The sequence below is a fragment of the Protomyctophum bolini genome (genome assembly GCF_963924005.1).
Source record: "Protomyctophum bolini genome assembly, chromosome: 22".
NCBI classification, from domain to species: domain Eukaryota; kingdom Metazoa; phylum Chordata; class Actinopteri; order Myctophiformes; family Myctophidae; genus Protomyctophum; species Protomyctophum bolini.
This window is the reverse complement of record NC_137883.1, coordinates 16,771,633-16,796,839: the sequence shown is the minus strand read 5'-3', so window position 1 is coordinate 16,796,839 and position 25,207 is coordinate 16,771,633. Positions and strand designations below refer to the sequence as shown.

At 47.2% G+C, this 25,207-nt stretch overlaps 1 protein-coding gene across 1 annotated transcript in view; it reads left to right on the top strand.

Annotated features, from left to right (window-relative positions):
* shroom3 (shroom family member 3) overlaps nucleotides 1-25,207 on the top strand; it is a 71,756-nt gene that overhangs the window by 30,980 nt on the left and 15,569 nt on the right. The window contains exons 4-20 of the mRNA XM_080755585.1: nucleotides 1,040-1,521; nucleotides 8,181-8,478; nucleotides 11,121-11,264; nucleotides 11,951-12,166; nucleotides 13,411-13,748; nucleotides 14,370-14,619; nucleotides 15,321-15,370; nucleotides 16,203-16,656; nucleotides 16,780-17,088; nucleotides 17,512-18,025; nucleotides 18,706-18,845; nucleotides 19,871-20,062; nucleotides 20,226-20,464; nucleotides 20,495-20,758; nucleotides 21,442-21,675; nucleotides 22,630-22,828; nucleotides 23,729-23,885. Of these exons, the coding sequence (XP_080611711.1) occupies nucleotides 1,040-1,521; nucleotides 8,181-8,478; nucleotides 11,121-11,264; nucleotides 11,951-12,166; nucleotides 13,411-13,748; nucleotides 14,370-14,619; nucleotides 15,321-15,370; nucleotides 16,203-16,656; nucleotides 16,780-17,088; nucleotides 17,512-18,025; nucleotides 18,706-18,845; nucleotides 19,871-20,062; nucleotides 20,226-20,464; nucleotides 20,495-20,758; nucleotides 21,442-21,675; nucleotides 22,630-22,828; nucleotides 23,729-23,885 (4,480 nt within the window). The remainder of the gene's footprint in view (nucleotides 1-1,039; nucleotides 1,522-8,180; nucleotides 8,479-11,120; nucleotides 11,265-11,950; nucleotides 12,167-13,410; nucleotides 13,749-14,369; nucleotides 14,620-15,320; nucleotides 15,371-16,202; nucleotides 16,657-16,779; nucleotides 17,089-17,511; nucleotides 18,026-18,705; nucleotides 18,846-19,870; nucleotides 20,063-20,225; nucleotides 20,465-20,494; nucleotides 20,759-21,441; nucleotides 21,676-22,629; nucleotides 22,829-23,728; nucleotides 23,886-25,207) is intronic.

Below are 25,207 nucleotides of genomic sequence, written 5' to 3'. Positions count from 1 at the left end.
GTGCGTGCCGTGCGTTCATGCGTTAGTGAGAGAGGATGTGCTACAGAGAGATGTCCTGTTGTGTGACTGTGATAAATGGTCAGTGGTGTAAAGTAACTAAATACATTTACTCAAGTACTGTACTTAAGATCTGTAGTGAGAGCAGTGAGCAGGTAGAGGAAAACCTAGGGAGGTGGAGATAATTATGCCCTGGATGGAAAGCAGAGGAATGAGAGGCACCCAAGTGGAACAGTATGAGGTTACAGGGAGTAGACGTGAAGAAGATGGAGGACTTTAAGTACTTAGGGTCAACGTTTCAGAGAAATGGAGAGTGTGGACAAGAGGTGAAGAAACGGGTGCAAGCAGGTTGGAATGGGTGGAGATTTGGAGAAAAGTGTGAGGTGTGAATGTGTGATAGGAAAGTATATCAGCACGAATGAAAGGGAAGGTGTACAAGACGGTGGTGAGACCAGCTATGTTGTATGGTTTAGAGACAGTCACACTGAGGAAAAGACATGAAGCAGAGCTGGAGGTAGCAGTGACTAAAAGGTTGAGGTTCTCTCTGGGAGTAACAAGGATGGATAGGATCAGGAACGAGTACATCAGAGGGAGGGACAGCACAGACTGAGATGGTTTGGACACATACAGAGGAGGGATCGTGGGTATATCGGTAGAAGGATATTAAGGTTCAGGCAGGAGGCCTAGAGGAAGTCCAAAGAGAAGATACATATGGTATATGGACTATGGTTGTAGTGAAAGAGGACATGAAGTTAGTTGGTGTGAGAGAAGAGGAGGTAGAGGTCAGGATGAGATGGAAGCAAATGAATCGCTGTGTCGAAGGGAAATGCCGAAAGCCGAAATTGACAACGCACCAGAGGAACCAGAGTGCTGGTCACACAAACACTTTGTTTATTGTTATAACATCAATGAAATATTTATATCTTTTTTTAATGCTAATTATTTGGCCGATCCACTCCCAATATTCCCAGGCCACAGCTTGGGACCAGCTCTGGTATAAATCATTTGATGAACTAAACAAGGCTTATTTCAGATATTGAAGTATTTATCACTTGTTTTCTGTGTCCTCCTGGTCGCGTTCTGCCCTCCTGGGTCTTTCTGTGTCCTCCTGGTCGCGTTCTGCCCTCCTGGGTCTTTCTGTGTCCTCCTGGTCGCGTTCTGCCCTCCTGGGTCTTTCTGTGTCCTCCTGGTCGCGTTCTGCCCTCCTGTGTCTTTCTGTGTCCTCCTGGTCGCGTTCTGCCCTCCTGTGTCTTTCTGTGTCCTCCTGGTCGCGTTCTGCCCTCCTGGGTCTTTCTGTGTCCTCCTGGTCGCGTTCTGCCCTCCTGGGTCTTTCTGTGTCCTCCTGGTCGCGTTCTGCCCTCCTGTGTCTTTCTGTGTCCTCCTGGTCGCGTTCTGCCCTCCTGGGTCTTTCTGTGTCCTCCTGGTCGCGTTCTGCCCTCCTGGGCAGCCAGATGTCGCTGTGTACTCACAAAACACACAGCTTCCTTCCTCCAAATCCCAGCAGCCCCCTGGGCTCTTCTCTGGGCATGGGAACATTACAGTACACTATAGTTCAGTTAGAACAGTGATGGAAGAAGTATGTACATGTTTGACTTAAGTAAAAGTAAATGTAATCATTATGGCATATACCATTTGATTTCAAAAGTTCAAAATGTACATTTATTAAAAGGAAAACTCTTTTGAATACAGCCGATCTACAAGCTCACAATAAGTAAATGGACTTTCCAACACTGAGGAAGAAGACACAAACATGAAGATAAAGACAGACAGGAACACCCCCTCACCCTCACATGCATGCACGCACGCGCACGCACACACACACACACACACACACACACACACACACACACACACACACACACACACACACACACACACACACACACACACACACACACACACACACACACACACACCATATGACTGCCTTAACAGTATATCTGTTGTGTACTCTCTCTGCCAGTTCACTCATAAAGTATACGAATGGCAAATTATAGTGTTTTGTTCAATAACAGCATGCTGTTGTCTGATTTGTCCAAATATAGGAAGTGGACCATCAGAGTCCCATGGGATTGGGTGGGAGTCTATGGCACTGGCATGACAGACGCTTGTGTAAACACACACGTCTTCACCGACCTCCCCTCCTCTCCTTTCCCCTCCCCTCCTCTCCCCTCCGTCTGTTAATTGATCAGAAGGTCAGCCGCCCATGTCGTGGCGAAGTGTCCCCGAGCAAGGCACTTTAGCCCCTAACAGATAGTCAGATACCCCTCACCATCTGAGCAGCCTTCAGCTGGGCGAGGCTGAAACTGAATTTCCCTCTATTTGATTAATTAACAATGGTCTGTCCTGTCCTGTCCTGTCCTGTCCTGTCCTGTCCTGTCCTGTCCTGTCCTGTCCTGTCCTGTCCTGTCCTGTCCTGTCCTGTCCTGTCCTGTCCTGTCCTGTCCTGTCCTCTCCTCCCCTGTCCTCCCCTCCTCCCCTCCCCTCCCCTCCCCCCCTCCCCTCCCCCCCCCCTCCTCTCCTCTCCTCTCCTCTCCTCTCCTCTCCTCTCCTCTCCTCTCCTCTCCTCTCCTCTCCTCTCCTCTCCTCTCCTCTCCTCTCTCTATCATGTTTATCATATAAACATTTGGGTGTTTGAGTAGTTAAGTCACCACATTCTTTTGACCTTCAGATCATCAACATTATTGGGTAATTCTTCCATCGCTGGTTCTTATTTAGAACCACCCCTACACACACACACACACACACACACACACACACACACACACACACACACACACACACCACGCGTGCAGGGGGGGAGTGTCTCTCTCTCTCTCTCTCTCTCTCCCTACCAGACAGGCAGGGTGTGTCTCAGCACTGAGACCTTATCTGTCGCCGTGGGAAACCGTTCTGCCAGACCATAATAGTAATCTCTATGATCTGTCAGGAAACTGAAATTGGAGAGGAGGATTAGAGGAAGAAAAACCCTCAGTGATATCCTGCTGTGTGTGTGTGTGTGTGTGTGTGTGTGTGTGTGTGTGTGTGTGTGTGTGTGTGTGTGTGTGTGTGTGTGTGTGTGTGTGTGTGTGTTCGTGCGTGCGTGCGTGTGTACAGTACATACAGTAACTTGTACTTGGGGTGGCCATAGCAGAGTGTGTAGAGAGGGCGTCTGTTAAACAGAAGATCACTGGTACGCCTACCGAACTGCACGTGTCTCTGTGTTGAAGTGGCCACCAACATGGCACTTAACCCTATAAATGTACGTCTGTAATCCACGTAACTCTGGAACCGTTCGCCCCACCGACTTCAAATTTGACACACGCGTTCCACACCCCCACAGGGAGTGCAGTGCCCGGTGTCGAGTATAGATCTGACCACGGTTGTCCAGAACCGCCACAAAAGGCCTCTGCCCGGGCTCTGGACAGGGCCCCTGCCCAGGCTCCATATACAGTATGGGAGCTAGCCTGTTCTGACATCTGCATAGACTCCATATTTGGGCATGCCTGACAAAGAACTCCATATGGTCATAAAAGGGACACATATCTAACTATAAATGCACCAAGTCTCTGCACGTATGTATCTGTACATCTGTAATCCACGTAACTCGAGAACCGTTCCCCCCACCGACTTCAAATTCCACACCACCACAGGGAGTGCATTTCCAACTTGCGTCGTTCCAAGTAGGCCAGTGCCCGTAGCTCATAAATGAGTATTTTCTACTATTGGTACTTTAAGTACATTTTGACACCAATACCTTTGTGCTTAGGTTAGGGTATGCGTGTGACATCATCATCATACCAGGAGGTTATGTGGGAACGCATTGAGTGGCAGAAAACTACTTTCTGGCCTTGACAGCCCATACATCCAAACAGACTGTATTAAACAACATTAAACAACATTAAACTCACTTTGCCACTCACTTCATGCATGCACATACCCTCTATTCTGGACTTATATATTTCTACGATGCACTATTGACACTTCCCATCACTACATGAATGCAAATAAGTGGAATAGAAGGACTGCATGACTGCATTAGGCTACATTACTGGTGCCAACTGGGAACCAGTATAGATGTTCCACATGTGATGATTCCCAGAACTCCCAACGGGGGAATTCCAAGGACTCTGGTTTCTGTAGGATGTCATCATCAGGGTTAGCCAAGATCACACAGAGTGACATCACAGAAACCATGCAGTCTTCTTTGAATCAGGTGACACTACCAGTGGGCCTGGAAAGAACAAAAACATGCTTTCAGACAACTTCCTATGGCTCGAGGCTAAACGTGTGTGTGTGTGTGTGTGTGTGTGTGTGTGTGTGTGTGTGTGTGTGTGTGTGTGTGTGTGTGTGTGTGTGTGTGTGTGTCTGTGTGTGTGTGTGTGTGTGTGTGTGATGCATATGTCATGATCGCGGCTTCTGTGATACAGTATGTGTTCAGCCATTGTCCCATTTTCAATAGAAAGCGAAATTCACGTGTAAGGTGAAACACACACGCACACAAACACACACACACACACACACACACACACACACACACACACACACACACACACACACACGTTTAGCCTGTGCCATTGGGTTAAATATTAATTTATTTATATTTCTTCACAGAATCAAAGGTTTTATTACCAGGATCCTATAGATGGCTTGATTCTAGTCTTAAAATAAAATGAAATGAAATGAAAAACAAATCCAGTGGTCCAGTGGGACCAGAAATCCACACCCTGCACTCTGTGCCCTATTCGCAGTTTCACACTAAATCCAGCAGTATGGACCTTTAAGGAGCATGTGGTCTGTTTATTCACACTCAACACAGCAGTAGGATACACTCACTGACCTGAAGCTCTGGTCTGTCTGGCACCATCCTTCCGGAATACAGGATGACTCATCGGGTTGTTTGTCTTTCATCAGACAAGCTCAACTTTGTTGACAAACCTCCCTTTATGAAAGGGTTTTATTCGTGTTTAATCCAATCTGGTCCAACGTTCTCTTCTATTTTGTCGGGGCAGAAGCCTCCTATCTTCATATTCTAACCTTTTGTGGGGTGTTTTCCCCTGTAAATTAACAGCCTACTTGATGCGATGAGCTTGTAGATCTGCATTTATTTTTTATTTTTTGTGCAAATCTTTGAATAAATCAAATTTTTAAGCAAAGATTTTTAACTCAAATCTTTGCTTCTCGGAGGTCCCTGGCCTATAGGGCACAACATATTATTTAGATGGGGGTCGGCGGAACAAACAAGCAGGCCCCATCTCAGTTCTGTGCATAAACATGTAATGCAATGTGATGCCTCTTGGAACTATGACTATCTTGTTAGCCTTTTGTTTTCCCTTCACTGCAAGAGAGGAGCTGTCGTGTGATCTGTTTGTATTGTGTATATGTGTCGTTTTTTTTATCCTGATGACTGCTTGCCACAAAACAAAATTCCACAAGGACAAATAAAAGTATCTACAGTATCTACCTATCTATCAATGCATATCGTTCTGGGTGATCCTTGAAGTGAAAAGTTTGGAGAAGCACTGAGATAGAGTGGAGTGATGGACAGAGGACAGACAGAGTGATAGAGTGATGGACAGAGGACAACAGAGTGATGGAGTGATGGACAGAGGACAGACAGAGTGATAGAGTGATGGACAGAGGACAACAGAGTGATGGAGTGATGGACAGAGGACAGACAGAGTGATAGAGTGATGGACAGAGGACAACAGAGTGATGGACAGAGGACAGATAGAGTGATGGACAGAGGACAGACAGAGTGATGGACAGAGGACAGACAGAGTGATGGACAGAGGACATGCAGACAGAGGACGTCATGGTAGAGTGATGGAGCAACGGACAGAGTGTTCATTGTCCCACAGACGCTGCATGCTGCATCATGAGACGCTCCCCCCCCCCCCCCCCTGGGCCTTTAACCACATGGGCCATATAATGTCCCTATTCTGGGGAGAACAGTCAGGGGAGAAAAAATGCGGATCTCCTTTTTTTTCTTTATAATTTTTATCCCAGGATTTTGCAACCCATGGTCCCACAGTGTCAATTATCTAATGTAATCTTGGGCGCTACACTTCCTCTGCCAACCTGGGTGTGGGCAGCGGACTGACCTCATGCTTCTTTCTATGCATGAGGAGTCCAAGCTGCTTTTTTTCACCTGACAGGGGGGGAATTTCCCCGGCCGGACATAGCGCGTGGAAGGAACACGTTATTCCGACCAGTTCCTTTCCCCTCCATCAGGCGCCCCGGCTGGCCAGGGAGAGGTAGTTTAGAGACCAGGATTACTGCATGTTTTTTGTGAGGGTACCAATGCGGATCTCCAATCAACAAGTTGTGAGCTTGACTGTAGATCTCGCTATTTTTAGGCGAAGAGATTCTTTTCATCTGCCTTTCCTTATGCTGCCGAGCGTCTCTGCCTTTGGTTCCCTCCCTCTCTCTCCCTTCACCTCCCCATCTCTCTGCTTATTCTGCCACTGATCATTGCCTCGTTGATCCACCTCTCCTTCCATGTTTCTCTCTCTCATTGCATTGCGGCTCATTCCTTTCCTTATCTCATACCCTCCTTCTTTCACTCCTTTATATCCTCCTCACTCCCTCCTCTCTCCCCCCGCCCCCTCTCAATCTGCCTGTACATTTCTCTTCTCTCACTCAGCCCAGCCCAGGCCTGGACTCACAGTCAGGCTCAGAATGTTTACTTCCTTTGCTTTATCATATTTCGGGCTTAATGACACTTAATTGCTTCGTTTTGCCTTAACGAGCCCGGGCCAGGAGCGACGTACGTGTGTGGTTCTGCCCCTCTCGGCAACAGCAGCCCCCGCGTGTGGTGGCCATGGGATCTTCTTGAGTTTGGAATTTTGATTTAGGACTTGGAACAGGGGAGGTGTTTCACGACAGGAGCGTGGAAGTGCAAAGAGGACAAGGGAGAGGAGAGTGAGACGTGGTGAAGATGAGTGAAGTGTGAGAGGAAGAACACATGAGAGTCTAAGACGTGCAGACGAGACGACAGCAGAACTTTGGAACACTGCGGGCCAATTGGACTACACGTTTTAACGTGAAAAGAAACAGCCTTGAGATGTGCTGAATAGAACTGAACAGAGTAGAGCTCAGAGAGATTAAGCAGAGCCTAATATATATATATTTTTTGATTGATTGAATACTTCATTTGACGGAAATGGAAACAGCACAAGGTGCAGTGATACATCTGGACTGAAAGGATAACACAAGGAAGTCCTGGCGGGGACTTGTTTCCATTGTGGTCCTATATTTCAAAGGTAGCAGCACTTATAACAGCACATATTGTGACAATAGCACAGGACAGCACCGTCAAGCATCAGGGCAGCGTTGCTCAGCCTCAGGCCTAACTTGGCTCCTGGGATGAGAAGGTCCTAGCAAGGTCACAAAGTACTGTTAGTATCAGTCTGTCAGACAGTACGACGAGAATGTAGATACCGGTAGCTGCATTGTGGTCTTTATATTGTTGTCTTATCTGCATATTTTGTGGTTTTGTAAATTAATGCCCTACTTTTTGCGTTCCGAGCTCCATGTTGATCTGCTACTTTTGCTGTTTTTGAGGAGCGGAGCTGAGCTCCCATGTTCCCTGCCGCAACACAGAGACAGAAGAGGAGCTGATTGAACTAGAGTCTCTAGACTAGTCTACAGTATAGTTGTTGATATAACAGGAATAACAGTACTGTAGGGCAGGATTATAGGAACCGGTGGAATAAAGTATACAATAGGTTTGCGAGAGGGAGAAGGTGCTGTAGTCAAATGAGATAAAACTCGGCACCATATAGAACAGAATACCACAGGGTGATAAGGTAAGAGGAGGGGTTTGTTGTAATCACCAAAGGGAAGTTACTTCACTGCGTTGACCAAGCAGAGCTCAGGGGCACAACACCAGTTGACGTGAAGCCTGGAGGACTGGGGGATCGAACCGGGGGAGGCGGACACAGCTCCTCTATCGCCGGATTTATTGCCGCCCTTCAGGCCCTGCCACCCTGGAGGCTTTTTTTACTTTGTAGAATAATGGAGGTGTAGTGGATTCATTGTCCGGAGGAGACTCCCGTCCAGGGCAGGCTTCAGACGCGACTCCTGCAAGAGGAGACTTGGCTCAAATCTGATCCCATTCGATTTGGGCGCTATAGTGACCCATCGTGACGTCGACCCCAGGCAGGGTTCGAACCCACCACCACGCTAAACAGCTACACTAGGACGCCCCTCCAACCGGAGGAGACTTAGCGGAGTACAGTACAGTACAGTACAGTATCAAAGAGAACTGAACGGTACATTGCAGTGCGGTGAAATACCGGTGAAAACAGAGAACACAACGCGGGCTCCCGAGGCCACCATGGATCTGTTGGGCGCCTTCTACCGCAGGAAGCTTCGGAGGAAGCAGAAGAAGGCGGACCTCGGCCGCTCGGACGGCGCTCTCTGTCGCACGCCCTCGGAGGCCAGCGTCAACGGCCTGGCGACAGGCCTCATCTCTAAGGTCCTCAGGTTCACCTCCAGGTAAACACAACGGCCTGGCGACAGGCCTCATCTCTAAGGTCCTCAGGTTCACCTCCAGGTAAACACAGACCAGTGGTGGAAAAAGGACTCAATGCTGTAATATAAAAAGACTCAAATAAAGGTCTGGAATTCAAAATGTACTTGAGTAAAAGTGCAAAAGAATTGGCGTGAAAATGTACTTAAAGTACCAAAAGTAGAAAGAACTTATTATGCAGAATGTCTAAACGTTTGTCAAATGTTTAAAAGATCTTTTGAAAATAGCAGATCTACAATCTCACAATGCGTCGCAATGTAGATCGGCTATTTTCAAATGGCCGAAATGTATATGGCTGAAGTGTTTAATGTATGTTTTGTAATAATAATCAAAGTAACTAGTAACTAAATTCATCATTCACAGACAGCGCATCATTGCAGTGCATCGGTATATTGTAACATAATGATACATGTGATACAGTGACAGTGCATCAGTATATTGTAACATACATGTGATACAGTGATAGCGGGCTGAGGTATTCCAGCCACGTCCTGTCATTATGCACTTCCTGTGGATCAAGAGATGGAGGGACGTTCTTGTCCCTGTCGCCCAGTTAGGGAGATAGCATCTCTTCCTGTTTATCTGCCTGCATAAACGCTGCAAACCGCCATCGTTAGTTCAGAGTGACGGTTATTGGGTTCATAAAGATCGTTGCCTCTGACAAAACATAACATTTAAACAATATGATATTGTGATGATGACACTCGTGACGACAACGATGATGGTTATGGTGATGATGATGATGATGATGTCTGGTTGACCAGACCTTTTCTACAGTGGTGGAAAGAGCAATACTGCAATATTACACAATATTACGCAATATTACAAGTAAAAGTCTGGAATTAAAGATTTACTGTAAATGTACATCTTGGACACCAAATGTACAAACCAATGTGTCCAATGCAGTTGGTAGAATTTGCATATCATCTTTATGAATGACGCCTGGTAGAACTGTTGGCCACAGCCCTATACTATATAGCCCTATATACTATACAGCAGGGTGGATCACCATCTACCAGTAGATCACATGACATGCCCCTAAAGAATATTTCATTTAAAAGTATATTATTTTTTTTTGCATCTTCCACTTGAATTAAGTTGACTTGACTGACATAAAAAAGGGCCTGTCAGCTCAAACCCACAATGCAATATACTTTGCTGGGCACAAATGTCGGTAGATTACAAATGAAATACAAAAGAACTCCACATATTATATACATATCTCCCCTTTCCCATCCCAAGTGCATTTGTCTTAAATGTAATGCCAGCCACCGCTATTCCAAAGCCATTTTCAGCAATGGTATTCTAATGTTTTCGGTGGGTAGATCTTGTTGAGCTGGTCATTTGGAAAGCAGCTCTCAAGTCCAAAAAGTGTGGACACCCCTGAGTGTGGACACCCCTGCTATACAGTAATTCAGCCAGTTAATGAGAGCGCTCTGACCTACTTCTGATGTCCTGGGTTCAAACCCAGTTCATTATCTCTGCTGCAACCCATTGACTATAACCACTATGTACATGTTGAGCACTTTTTGTTTTAACTTTAGTAGAGTATTTCTAATGTATAATACTTAGCTTATACTTCTACATCTCAGACGTACTTTCACGCCACTATAATTCATTGAAAACTTTTGTTACTAGTATTTACTATGAATTGGATCTTTAGTTTACTAAACATACATTAACCACTTAAGCTCCGTATATATTTTCTAGCTATTTGCAAAAGATTTTTATACATTCTGTTTTTGAGTTTGAAAACTTGAAATCGGACATTCTGCATAATAAGTACTTTTACTTTTGGTACTTTTCCACCACTGACAGTATGTCACTGATTAGCAGAGAGACGGTCACAGCCAGGTCATTACTATGCAGTGAAACTCAGCCAATCAGCTATCAGCATTCTCTCTCTCTCTCTCTCTCTCTCTCTCTCTCCTCTCTCTCTCTCTCTCCAAATGCACTCACTCACTCACCATTCAATTCAAAGGGCTTTATTGGCATGAGAAAACATACGTTTACAATACAACACAATACAATAAAAACAACATTTATGTACATTTTAAAGTCAGGCTCCAATAAATCAATGTCTATGTACCAAGATCACTTGATACACACAATGATTAGTCTTTAGGGTGGTTGTGTTCCAGTTGATATCCTTCTCCTATCACAGCAGCTCACAAATCTTGCTGCTGTGTCTGCACATTGTTGTACTTCGCCTTTTTTATCATTAGTAATGTTTTCAAAATCTCTGTGGGTGATTATAATCTGTGGGAAGTATGTGTCTCTGATGTCTTGGTACAGTGGACAGAAGTGTAGCTACATGTAGACACATGCGCGCGCGCACACACACACACACACTAGTGCACTAGAAATATGTTTTCACGATTAGAATCAGAATCAAATTATTTGATTGATTTGATTGTTTGTACAACATAGCACAGCATCATGACAACATTCACACAAACGTGAGCGTGCACACATGTGACAGTGTCTGTGTGTGTGTGGTGGACATTCTCAGTATTCAATCTGAGAGTGTACAAATGAAACCAAATGGAACTTTTTTTGAGAGAGCAGATGAATGAAAGAAGCCGTTTCGTTCCCCTTCCTTTCCCAGCAGACACAGCGAGCCTGCGTCGCGCCCACACTCCTGGCATTCTACCAAGCTGGGAGGGAGTCAGGACGACCCTGGCATGGTGCAGCTGTCCCAGGGCGGCATCAGTGCTATGGACACGCCCTGGCATCACACCTACAATACCAGGTGTGTGTGTGTGTGTGTGTGTGTGTGTGTGTGTGTGTGTGTGTGTGTGTGTGTGTGTGTGCGTGCACCAAAACATAGTCTATTTACAAGCACACAACAATTATGGGCTTGTAGATCTGATATCTTTCAGCTTGAACATGTGGAAAATGAGTCCAAAAGAAAGAAAGACGTGGCTTTGTCTTCGCCGCCGTGCAGAGCACAATGCTCTGTTACTAACCCAGAGAGTCATTTTGTGGCACCGCATCGACCCTCTGAGGGAGAACCTTTTGAGAGAGGAGAACCACACTGCAACCCTCAATTTACAAAGCCCTGGTCTAGCCTGGGCCGGCTTAGAGGTCCATGCACCGGTCCTTACCTGGTTCGATTCCCCATCCCGAAGGAACTTTACCATTGTGTCTTCCCCCCATCTCTCTCCCCGTTTCCTGTCTACATACTGCTACTGCCTATAAATAAAGGCAAAAAACCCCCCAAAATATCGTTAAAAAAAGCCCTGGTCGAGTTTCCTCGGGAGCTTACTGGGCAAAACAACTTATGTGCAGCCATATCACTTCCGGTTATCATTCATTCAATTTGTTTGAGTGATCCATCCCAGTCAATTAATAACGTGGAAACACAAATCTAAAAGTATCTCTCTCTCTCTCTCTCTCTCTCTCTCTCTCTCTCTCTCTCTCTCTCCCTCTCCCCAGTGCCTCTACCACAGACCTGGCAGAGGCGGGGTTCGACTCTGGTGGCAGCTACCTGAGGAAGAGTCCAGACCAGTACAGCTCCCGGGGAAGCATGGACAGCCTGGACCCTCCCCCGCCCTCCCCCCACCACCACCTCCCACCTGGAGCCCCCCACCCTGGGCAGCACCCTGGCCCCCACCCGGCGTACTCCTCCTGCCATCAACTCTCCTACGCCAGGTGTGCTGGTGCTGTGTAAATGAGCTTAGTAGATCGGCTATTTTCACAATGTTCATCTATGGAGAACCAGGTCCAACTAAATTTAATATGGCTCATCTCCTATCCAAGTGCTTGGGTTGAACGTAGATTTAACATGTTTTTTGTTCTCATCTTGCTTATACGTTTTGGATGGTATTATATATACTGTATATAAAGCTTGTCCGTGCTGTACTGTCATGCACTATTTATCAGTTAGACTCTTAACTTGTGACCTGTTTCACATAATTATCCACTTAGCGTTTTCAAGGAAGGAGGAATTAAGATGGAGACAGAAAGAGAGAGAGAGAGATGGATAGAAAAAAATCACACCCGTGTGAAGTGAGGGGCGCTAATATATTAAAGTCTAACTCATGTTGATTAGGTGATGTAATGGTGATGTAAAACCAGGGGGGCAGTCAGACAGATATTTTGTGAAGCTACTAAGGAAATCGGGATTTCCTGAAAGTTCATATAATGGCCTGTTGTGGCGCTGTCATTGGGCCCAAAAAAACCCATAGCCCCATAGAAGTCCATGTATTTGGGCCCAACTTCACCGTCCTAGACTGTATTACCTTAATAAACATGGTCATGAATACTTTCTACTTCCAGTCACTAGTTTAAAGTCTCATTTCTAATGTCATAATATTCTTTTTGGAAAATTATGGTCCCATTTATAAAATAAATTACCATAAAGTCGCGTATGTTCTGAGGGGCGTGGCTACCGTTACAGTCTATGATCGGGATTCCCCTCCCACTCGAGTCAAAATAAAAACCAATGGAGAAGAAGGGGGAAAGTCCCGCCTCGTTGTCAATGGCCAGCTGGGCCCAAACGGATCTAGAAAGATGGCGATGTACAATACAAGGACTGACAGGCTTCATTTTACGTTCATGTTAGACCCGCGGAACGCTTTGTCCATATTTTTGTGTATTTATGTGTAAAACAAACAGTGTCAAAACAAACATTACATTATCTTTATTGTTAATGGCATTTTATGTTTGTGTTAGGGATAAGATGACGTAAATTTCCCCTTCATTGTCAATGGCGTTCTTAAAACAAACATTGAACTACAAACAAACATTAAACCTGTATATAGATAAACCCCTGTAAAGTTTAATTCATGCTTTATCACACGAGGGTGTCACACTACAAGTTTGCGACACACAGTGGCGCGACACGTGGCTAGCTTTTTGACGTTGTACTAAATCAGGCTTCAATGTTTCCCTAGGTCCTCCAACAGCATCGACCACCTCCACAGCAAACGGGACTCCGCCTACTCCTCCTTCTCCACCAGCTCCAGTATCCCAGAATACCTTGCTGCCGGCCCCTCCTACAGCCCTGAGCGCTCCTATTCGCTGGAGACCGTGCCTCAAAGAGGAGGTGGAGGAGGAGGAGGTGGAGAGATGCAGCAGGCAGACATCCGCTACGTTCGGACAGTGTACGACCCCCAGCAAGGCCTTTCCCAAGAGCACGAGCTCAGCTCCGCCTCCGCTGCGTTGCTAGGCAACAGTGAATCCCGTGCCGGAGGAGGAGGGGTAAAGTCTGGGCTTGGCAGAGAACTACAAGGTAAAAGTTTATTTTATTTTGTATTTTTTACCGGGTGGCTCCTAATATTGTCCGAGCAGTCTAGAGCAGTGTAGTGTTTCCCAAATTATTTTGTGGGGTCCCCACCCAGATGATTCACTTAATGTGCAACATTGTTTTCACACTCACCCCAAACCAGCATACAGTATCTGCACATTTCTAAAGTTACAATGTCACACTCACACAAAATTCATAGAGTATAAAAATTCACATTATAAACAACCACTACGAAATTCGCATTGGGAAGACAGAGATATATTGGAAAAAATGGCAGGCAGCAGCATCTGAAGAAAGCGAGGACTATACAGAGAAATTGGAGATGGAGTCACTTGGAGGGGGGATGAAGGGGGACGAGGGGGGAGGGAGGGAAAAGGGGTGAAAATAAAACTTGGGAAATGCACTTATGTCCTTGTCTTATATCTAAGAGAAATGCTTTCTGTACTGCACTGCTTTTTCCAAATAAAATAAATATTAAGAAAGAGGCAAACCATGGTCAAAATAGCCGATCTACAAGCTTATAACGTACTAGTTTGACACGTCTCACTGTCATTGGTTCCAGTCCACGACATCAGTTTGTGCTTCTCATGTCCCTCCATCCTCTAGGTTCAGGGGGCGGGGTGTGTTACCGTAGCAGCAACAGCAGCAGTAGCAGCAGCAGTAGTAGCGGCGGTGGGGGCGGGGCCACAAACCGACACAGCGTGGGGCCCATTTGGGGTCCGGCGGCCAGGCGCAGTTCCTACGAGAGCCTGAAGGGGGTGCCAGCTCCCCCGCAGCGCAGCGACAGCTACGCCGCCATCAAGAACCACGAGAGACCAAACTCCTGGTCGAGTCTGGAGCATGCACGCTCGCTACGGTGAGTTCTACAACCTTCCATGTTTTTGAGTGGTGCAGCTGCTCCAAGGAACAGCAATGTCCCTATGTCCCTATTTTTAGGGGTACCAATAGGGGCAAAGGTGGCACTGTTGTGCTAGAAACAGAGAGAGAGATAGTGTTGCACTGTTGCCGGCTAATTACAATGTGGAGTGTGCATGAGAGATGGAGAGACACAGTAACTCTGTCATTTCTCGACCGTTTCGGACGCGGGGCGGCTCGCCGGAACCGGGCCGGCACCCTGGGCACGTTACTGTGGGTCTGGAAGTTCCGGGGACCTCCAGGGGATCCCCACACGGAGTTGCACCACTCAGTTCACTCGGGTGTGATTTTTTAGGGTTTAGTTGCAGGGGACGTTTTCTTTTCTTTTTTCTTTTTATATATATATATTTATTTGCTAATCATAATAACAAATTCCATCACAGTGGTGGAAAGTGTACATTTATTCAACTACTGTACTTAAGTATAATTTTTTACATATGTTTCACATAAGACCCCCCCCCCCCCCCCCCCACACACACACACACACACACACACACACACACTGATATAAGACACCAGATAGATACAGTATAGATCAAATATAGATATGCACATACCGGTATATCGTTTTGCATTATTGAGAACTCATCACTGCTCAAATAAAGTCAAATATGAGTGAGTTAATCCATGTCCTTGTTTCAGGTCACTCCACAAGGGTTCCTGGCATCACTCCAGTGGCTCTGTGTCTTCAGGTACGTGCTCACGTTTTGCCACAAGGCCTCATTTATAAACGTAGTATCGCCGAACCCTAGCATTCCAATTCTGGGGGCGAACATTCGGCAGAAATAGCAGACGTGTTTATCGTCGCTGTCGGGCAGAGAACTCTTATTTGGTAAATGAATGTCCTACACTCCATCATCCTATACTGCGTCACACAAAAGCATCAAATGTAGCAGATCAACAAGCTTTTGAGCTTGTCTGCTACGTTTGCTGTTTTCAAATTTGAATCCTGAAAAGTGACAGTTTTTGGACTGTCACTTTTTGAAGTTTCCACTCGACAGAGACGATATGATAACACATTGCAAGCTTGTAGGTTGCCTATTGGCAGTGAAGAGATTTGGTAGAGAGGGCATAAAGGAGTGGACCAAGTACAGAGCCCTGGGGGACCCCGGTAGGCCAAGTACTGTTGGATTTAAGTGGTTAATGTGGCACAAAAAAATCCTTTCTATCACAGTTTAGCAATAACTATTACCATATCGTGTCCAAAACTGTTACTTTTCAGGATTCACATTCAAAAGTAGCAAAAGCAGCAGATCTGTAGACCTTTTTTGTTGCTTTTGTGTTGCTGTGGTATGATCAAGCACGGTGTTAATTTACGAAAAACACAAAAGGTTAGCATGTGGAGATAGGAGGTTTCTGCTGTGTGTGTGTGTGTGTGTGTGTGTGTGTGTGTGTGTGTGTGTGTGTGTGTGTGTGTGTGTGTGTGTGTGTGTGTGTGTGTGTGTGTGTGTGTGTGTGTGCGCTTGGTTGTGTGCGTGCGTGCGTGCACGTGCTCACACATCATCATTCTTTCGGTCATCCCAGCCAAAGGCTCGTACACCGCGGACGGCCAGCTCCACACGGTGATGGAGAAGAGTCCAGAGAGCAGCCCCACCACCAAGCCTCGCCAGGGGGGCGCCACCGCACCCCCCCAGCCTGCCCCCCTGTCTCCTGGAGGAGGAGGAAGCACCCAGTCGGGGCGCCTCATGCTCCCCACAGGCGTGTACCCCGTGCCCCAGCCGGAGCCCCACTACGCCCACATGCCCAGCTCGGCCCCCAGCCACACCGCCGGCGGCGGAGGAGGAGTCTACCCGGCGCTGGCCAGGGAGAGCGGCAGGCTGCTGCAGGGTGTCGCCGCGAGGGACAGCGGCAGGCAAGAGCACGGCTGGAGGGACGGCGGGAGGGTCACGGCGGCCACGGAGAACGGATACCCGTCGTCCTCGTCTGCTGTCTCTGTGCCCGCCACGCAGCTCCGAGGTCCGGCACAAGAGTCGGACAGGTACGGGTTGATTTATTGGGCTAGAATCGATTGCAATCAATTCAAACAACCTGCTGCATGGTGCATTGCTTTTTTAATGCTTGTTTAGTCTGTGACACTAACGCAGCCTTCCACTGATACCAGGTGTCACCAGGAAGAGGCTCTCCATGAGCCCAACAGATCCCACCCCCAACCAGCGGGGGCGCCATCAGAGGGCCAGGCTGGACCACCGAGGCCCCAGAACCACCAGGGGCCCCACCACAGCCAGTCCTCACAGGGGACGCAGAGCCTTTCCAACCCGCAGGGACCGCCCCAGTATCAAACGTCCCACCAGGGTCACGACAACAGCCAGGATGTTCAAGGAGCGGGGAACCAGTGGAACCCGGGCCACCGGACCGTCTCTGAGAGGAGAGACCCCTTCACCACGGTGCAACCCCGAGGAGACAGGAGCAGGTATGGACTCTCTCAGCCGTGTTCACTAAGACATGTTTATTTTTTTATGAGTGGTGGCACACCGTCTCCAAAGAAGCTTTGTGTGTCCCTATGTATGTCTGTATGCATGTGTATGTACAGTATATCGCTAAGTATGTTTTTTAATTTAAAAGTGTGAGAACTACAGATTTAGAAGGCATTCGTAGAATGAGCCTCGGGTCTTCAATGTTCAAGGTTGTGCTGTATTGTTACATTGTGTGTACAGGTACTGTACATAAGAGTAAAACTTAGTTTTGTTTGGCTGAGACAATGCAGCAGCATAGATAACAGCAACAGCCAAACAGCCAAAAAAGATAGGATAAAGAGAGAGGGCAAAAAAGAGCAAACAAAGAATAAAACAAATATTGTTCACTCCTCCTCATTCTCCTCTTGCTCTCATCTCAGAACCACAGAAGCGTCCGGTGTTCATCCGGGGTCCGCCGGGACCGCTAGAGTGGCCCAGGGTCAGGTGGCGTCCGGCCCGCCCACACAGCAGCCTTCACAGCCTCAGACCGGCGGCCGGACCGCCGAGCCCAGAGCTCCTCCGTCCTCTCAGCGACACCACAGCGACCAGCGGGACCACCGGGACAGGGAGAGGGAGGCAGAAAGAGAGAGGCAGCACGAGAGAGAATGCGAGAGGGAGAGAGAACACCCGCTGACTCGTCTGGAGATGGCCCTGGCCGAGGTGCAGCGGTGCACTAGCCCCGACAGCGTGGCGCTCCCCGCCACCGGCAGTGGCCAGAGTCAGAGCAACAGTTACAGCTACAGCGACGGCAACCAGGAAACCAGCAGCATCAACCATGGCACCGCCTTGCGCAGTCTCTCTGTCCTGGAGAAGGTCAGTCGCTTTGAGCGGCGGAGCCTGAAGCAACGCGGCCAAAGCACCGGCCAGGAGCCTAGCAAGGCTGGCCAGCACAAGGTAATTCATGGTTTATTAACTACATACATACATTGATTGGGGCTGCAACTATCCATTATTTTATATTAAGACCTGAGGCCAATTCTACAAATAAAACAAAATCATAAAATCATAAAAATGATTATTACACCAATTACAATTTCTTTATTAATATTTGACAACATGTAACGTATCATTCATGATCATGACACACACATTGCTCATGCTGCCATATTTCTTCCTCAACATGTCATATTTGTTTTGCTACATTTTCTTCCTCGATATCTTTCACAGGTGAGCATGGAATCCTCTTTGGGTTTGAGTAAATGATCCCGCCCCCCTCCTACTAGTAGTAGGGGATAAATTACATTTACAGCCCGTGACGGGGGGGTGCCGTCTCAAGCGAACTTGAGCCATGAGAAACACCACCTATAGCACGCAAGTTGCCGTGTTGAACGTTGCAAAGTTCGCTTAGCCGACTCAGCCCCGAGTTTACGACCCGATATGGACAGAATGGTAAATCATGTTCTGGCGAGAGTGTTTGCCTCGACTGCCACTCAAAGTGGCTACTGGCCTTTCACAGCGCTGTCCTTGAACAGGTCCACTGGCCAAACACAGTGCGTCCTTACTCAAACCCGAAGAAGATTTCACCGTCGCGTTTCACAGTCACACTGTTTATTTATAAATCTTTCTTTTGCCAGGCTAATAATGAGAAAGGCAAGACTGCCCCGTGTGGCACAGATGACCTCAGAAACATGTTGGAGAGAAACACCAGTGGAGCAAAAGCACACAGGACGATGAGCTACAGGGGAGACCGTGGACACCATCACACCCAGCACAGGTACACACGTAGGGTGGCTTATTTAGACCGTGGACACCATCACACCCAGCACAGGTACACACGTAGGGTGGCTTATTTAGACCGTGGACACCATCACACCCAGCACAGGTACACACGTAGGGTGGCTTATTTTGTTTTTTAAATAAACCTTATTCAAAGAGTGTGAGCATGACATCATATGCAAGTTTCACAAAAAGAAAAGAAAATACAACTCTTTGTTTTTATATTTTCTCCCACAACTCCCTTCCCAAGACATACATTGTAGATCAGCTATTTTTGAAAAGTTGTGAAAATGTGCATTTCTTCGAACATATATTCTTTCACAGCAAATGTTTTTAACTCATATCTTTGCTTCTTGGGGGGTCCCTGGAACACCATTCTTTCAGATGGGGGTCGGCGGCCAATTACATATAATTTCTGGGGTCCTTGACATGAAATAGTTTGAGCACCACTGATATAGAAACATTTTCAGCTGTCATTTTTAGAAGACATTAGAATCTGGCCTCTGTCCTAAATGGGATAGAGGGATACTAGTTCACCCAAAAGATTACCATTTCCCCCCCCATCGATTACTATAATGGATATTGTTTTGTTTTTGTTGCATTCCTAAGCCAATGATTTGATGACCAACAGTGGTTTCCACAAAGAGTCTCCTTTGTTCCCACAATGGAGGCACAAAGAGTCTCCACAAATCATTTGCGTAGGAATGCAACAAAAACAAAACAATATCCATGAATTCAAGTCTCCATGGGGTGAGTAATTAAATTATTTCATTTTGGGGTGAACTACTATCCCTTTAAGCCAAAAAATGTGATGACCAGCAGTGGTTCTCTATGGAGACACAAATATTCTCCTCAAATGATCGGGATCAGGGATGCGACAACAAAGAAATCTCCATTAAATCTCCAGGCTTCATGGGGTGCATTGTTTGGGTGAACTACTCCAGGTACAGGTAGTCGAAAAGTGTTCCGTATCCTCCATTCACGTATAATCCATTCACCTGTTCCGTTGGCTTCCGTTCCCAGGAACCCAGACCCCAGCTTTGCCCTGCAGAGGAGCCGCAGTACCTTCCAGCTTGGTGAGACTGAGGAGGGGGAAAGCAGCCATGAGTTCCCCAGGAGAGGAGAGCCTCCGGTGGGGGAGAGCAGCAGCGAGTTCCCCTGGAGGCAGGAGATCCAGGACCTTCTGGGCTCCATCCAAGACACATCGTTCAACAGGTCAGACGGGGAGTCGCGATGCCAGGGGAGTGGGAGGATGATTGTAAAACTTAGGCTTTCTCTTCGATGAATTTGTGTCTATAATGGTTACTGTGGTTACTGCATGGGTGTAAGACGACATTTTATTCCAGTGAAAATATCCAAAAACACTTTTCCACAACAGGACCTACCGGGACTCTCTGAAAGACGCCCAGTCCAAGGTCCTGTCCTCCACTTCCTTCCGCCGTCCAGAACTCGGCGCCTCCGCCAGCCCTTCTCCTCCTCCTCTTCCCTCTGCCTCCCCGTCCTCCGACAAGCAACCGTCCCTCGGCCACCATCCTCAACCTCTGCCCGTCCCCGCCAAGCACCATTCCCTGGATCGCCGGGGCCCCAAAACCATGCCCAAACCCCAGGGCGTTGTCCAAACCATGCCCAAACCCCAGGGCGTTGTCCTGTCGCCGCCCCGTTGCTCCTCGCCACCGCCCGCGTCCCCTCACGCGCCGAAGGAGAGGCACGTGGTCAGTCCGGAGGTCCGAGGTCCGAGCCCCCCGGCACTCCCCAGCGTGCCGGCCGTGGGGCACATCCCGCCCGTGCGGATCTGCGGCCGCAAGCGCCTGACCATGGAGCAGAAGAAGCGCTCGTACTCGGAGCCCGAGAGCATGCACGAGGTCGGGGTATACGACGCGGAGAACGCCTCGCTCTTCAGGAGAGGGGGAGGTAATTGTCTGTTCCTGATTACGTTGAATGGAATGTTGGCTGGTTCATAGTAATTATTAGAAAATGATGCGCAGATGGTGCATTAATTGATTACAGAGTGTTAACCTTAACAAAAATGTGGGGCTATGTTCGTCATGCAGCACCTGTGTATATGACGCGGTATCAATTAACCATATGAACCCTAGCATCCCTATTTTTGGTTTGAACGTTCAGCTAAATTTGCTATTTTCGGCAAAGATACTTAGTGCAAAGATACTTAGTGCAAAGATACTTAGTGCAAAGATACTTAGTGTAGCCGGAAAACAGGAGTATACTGTATACTATACAGTAGGCTTTAAGTGGTTAAAGGAGTAGGTTAAAGGAGTAGTAATTTCAATTACACACCCCATGAAGCCTTGAAGAACTCATGGATATTTGGATAACAAATAAGAAGTAGACTAAAATGTTAGGGAGGGACTAGTGGAGAAGAGATCCAGTAGAACTAAAAGACAAGTCTGGTTGTATGCTGAAAATAGCCTATCTACAAGCTCGCGACGTGATGCATTTCTCAAACACACGCGTTGACTAAAACATGACAAAAATGTAATTAAATTGTATTCAAAAGACCTAACACGAAATAAATAAATAAATCAACACTCCTTCATCATAAGCTACTTGTTCTTCTTCCTGTCTGCGTCACGCAGAGACCAGCGTGGCGGACCGCCGCAGGATGTTTGAGCTGGCCGCCAGTCGCAGCGCCGCCGCCGGTGGGGGCGGGGCCACCACGGCGTCCCGCCCTGACCTCCGGCAGCTCCAGCAGGACGCCCTGGCCGAGTACGTGGACCGGAAGAGAGGGGGGAGGAGGAGAGAGGAGGGGAGGGCTCATCAGAGGCCTCACAGTGCATACGTGCAGCCCACCGGGACCCACAGTCACGCAGGTAGAGATCAGTGGTCTTCAAGCCTTTTCATATCAAGGGGCCAATATTTATTCTGCATTTGAGCCACGGACCACCATTTCATGACCAAATGGTCAATGGACCAAATGGTCATGGACTCGTCGACTCGTAAGGGTCCATTTGGTTTCATTTTACACTCTCAAGAGTTAAAGATCTACGTATAAGGGTCCATTTGGTTACCAACTCTCCATCATTTAGCTGGGGACAACCTGGAACTTTTGAAAATAGATCGAGTTTGTAGACCGAAACAAAAGAAATAAAGAGATAGAGTCAGGAGGAACATAAAATAATCACATGATTTATTTAGACCAGGTATTTATTGGTACTTTCACTTAGTAAGAGACCACACGTTCGCTCAAGATTAACAGTTTATTGAAACAGAATGAGATGAATGCGTGGAGTGGAGTGGAGTGGAGTGAGGAACCCAAGGTAGGGCGAGACTCAGGGTGGGGGCGTAGTCTCTGGAGCTGACGGTCATCTTTGCTCTACTCGGAATGAGCGGTTGGTCGTCTCTGCTCCGTCACTGCCCCCCTGGATTCCTAGAGAATCGAGGCGAAAGGAGGAGGTTGGGGTCTAGGAGGATGGCGATTTTGAAGAGTAGTGAAAATAGCCGATCTACAAGTGCAGTCAGTACTCACAACCCATGTTTGGTCTGTCGTGGAGCAGAACAAACGACTTGGTTGAGAGATCGCAGGTGTATTTATACTGTGGTGATTGCACCGGGGATTGGCCGGGTGATAATGAAAGGCAGGTGAGTTTGATAAGGAGGGAGGAGTTGTTGATAATGAGGGAGGAGTGGTTAAGGTCAAGCGGAAGGAGGTCTCTTCTCCCGAAACTACGTTGTATAAATACAACTTCCCTTGGTTCATGATGGATGAAGCACGGAGGTGGACAGATTGATTCAACATTTTCTTCTTTTCTCCTCATTCTCCTCAGACACGCTCAGCCTCTCCTCCACCTCCAGCCTGCTGTCCCTCCAGGACTCTGGCCCAGAACGGAGCCTCTGTCCTGGGGAGAGACGCCTGTGCTCCACCCTGCCCTCTGGAGCTGACCTCCACAGCTTCCAGACCAATGTCATCTACCCAGGCAGGGTGACCGCTCCCAGGGCCTCGCCCTCCGGACAACACCCTCCATCGTAAGCTATTCCAGTCACATTAAGCCAAGGCACTGTTTCCCAGTGCACTGTTTTCGCGAGTGAATATCCCCCTCCTTTTTCATACATTAAAAAACTATCCGAAGAATTTCATGAATACAATTAAAACAATTAAAAGAAATTCCATAAATTCCATAAATGTAACTTTTAAGTGGAAGTGAAAATGGCCGATCTACGAGGGCCGGACAGTAGGCTGACCGGAAATGGAGAGGGACATGGGAAGACATGCAGTAAAGGCCATCGGGATCATTATACTCATAACACAGCTTCTGATTGCAGTGAAACTTTGCTGGAAGAAATGCTGGACATACTGTAGGAGGGAGTAGCGCCCCTCAAAAATAACACTTTTGTAAAGTGAGGGGCGCTCACAACTCGATGAGAAGCAATGCGCTGTGAGCTAGTTTGGGTCTCGGGGAGACATCAAATCTCCTGACGGCAATCGCTCATCCCCTGGTTCGTGGGAAGTTTTTCTCTATGGAGAATAACATTGGGTTATCTTAAAATCGTCTCATATAAGCATTGTGGTCCAAAAATAAACAAACTGTCACTGCGATTTTGACGGGGATGTGGCTCTGTATCGTTTACGATAGTCAGTCAAATTTGATAGTCTGTATCTAGCAATATCATATCCATATGAGTCAAACCGCTGGGATAATTTGTTTCTTTTTGGTACACAGTCTCAGTGTTCTGTTAGTTTAGTGCACAGCTATACTTAATATGACAAAAAGAATAGGAGAGAGATGCCAAGAATGCCAAGGCGGCCTACAATGTTACGAGAGCTCTATAGTAAATGTTTTATGATCATAATTTCCCAGACGTTTCTCCACGTTCTGCTTGACATTAGCATTATGTGCTTTGTCCGTCCCCTCTCTCTGCCTATAGCGACGACCCTGGCTCGCACGTGGAGGCCTCCGGGCCAGGCCGGGGCTCGGGGAAGTCTGCCTCTGTCGAGAATCTCCTGGAGAGATCGGAGGAGAGACGAGTGGTTCCACAGCACTGTCGCTCCCGCTCATCGCCCACTGCAGAGACACCCGACCAGGTAAAAGTACTACTGGTAATTTACACTTTAGAGACCCTGTAAGCCTGTAAATGCAATTATTTGGAGACTCAAATGCAGGTCAATTACAGGCCAATCGACCCCGCCGGTTATTGGCTTAGGAATTCAAGGCTTCATGGGTGTGTCATTTATAGATAATAAGTCATTTTTGGCTGAACCCTTTAAATTATAAGAATGAATACCAAATGTAGTTGATTTAGTTGATCACGGTTAGAGTGAGTGACAATGTAGTCACAAATAAGGAGGTCACTTACTTGGGTTGTATTTTGGATAACAAACTCACGGATGAAAAAATGGCAATGAAAGTGATCTCAAAGGTCAACCGTTTTTTGGGCAGGATATCCCCTTATGTCAACAGCAGTGCTATGAGGACCTTGGCCGGTGCCCTCACCCAGTGCCACCTCGACTATGCTTGTACTTCATTCATGGTACAGAGGTATCTCTAAGCCATCGAAAACAAAGCTGCAGACCACCCAAAACAAGCTTGTGAGGTTACTACTAAAATTGAACCTCAGGTCTCATCTTACCTCTGCCCACTTTAGTAGCCTGGGCTGGCTGAGAGTGGAGGAGAGAGTATATCAAGTACCTGCTGGGCTACCTGCCCAGAGTGAGGGATGCTCACAGGTACTCAACCAGAGGAAGTGCATGTGATCTTGTTCCCCCAGTTTCAGGACACTCAAGGGGAAAAATGCTTATCACTACGTAGCCACTACTCTGTGGAATGCCCTGAAATCCTTAAATTCTCTTCCAAGATTTAGGAAAGACCTTAAATTATTATCTTCACACTAACTGGTCATAGTTAGCTTCCGACCCTGGATAGCCCATCTCCCATGCTCTGGACTCTTCTCTCAGGGTACCTCTTGTCCTATATGTATAGCTCCCAGCCTTATAAGGATTATTTTTTTATTCGTTTCATGGTTGTTTTGTTTGTACAGTATGTTTGTGTATATGTTACAAGGTGGACCACAATGGAAACAAGCGAAGGCTTTTTTGTGTAATTTTCTTAAACTGCAAATAAAGTATTCTATCTATCTACCATAGTCCCCAGGACTTTATACTCGATCCCCTCCTGTTTTCCGTCCACTGAAAATAGCACGTCTACAAGCTCACAGTCACAACGTGTACAGTATTTCATGATGGCCTGCCCAGAATAGGAATGCTATATAGGATTCATGTGGTTAAATGACTCAGATCAGTATTGGAGACTAAAGCAGTTGAGTGGTACGATCCATAGGGAGAGGCGTTTTAATTATAAGGCCACCCTGCTGCTTACTATCATAGCCGTTAGACACCATGGGGAGGCT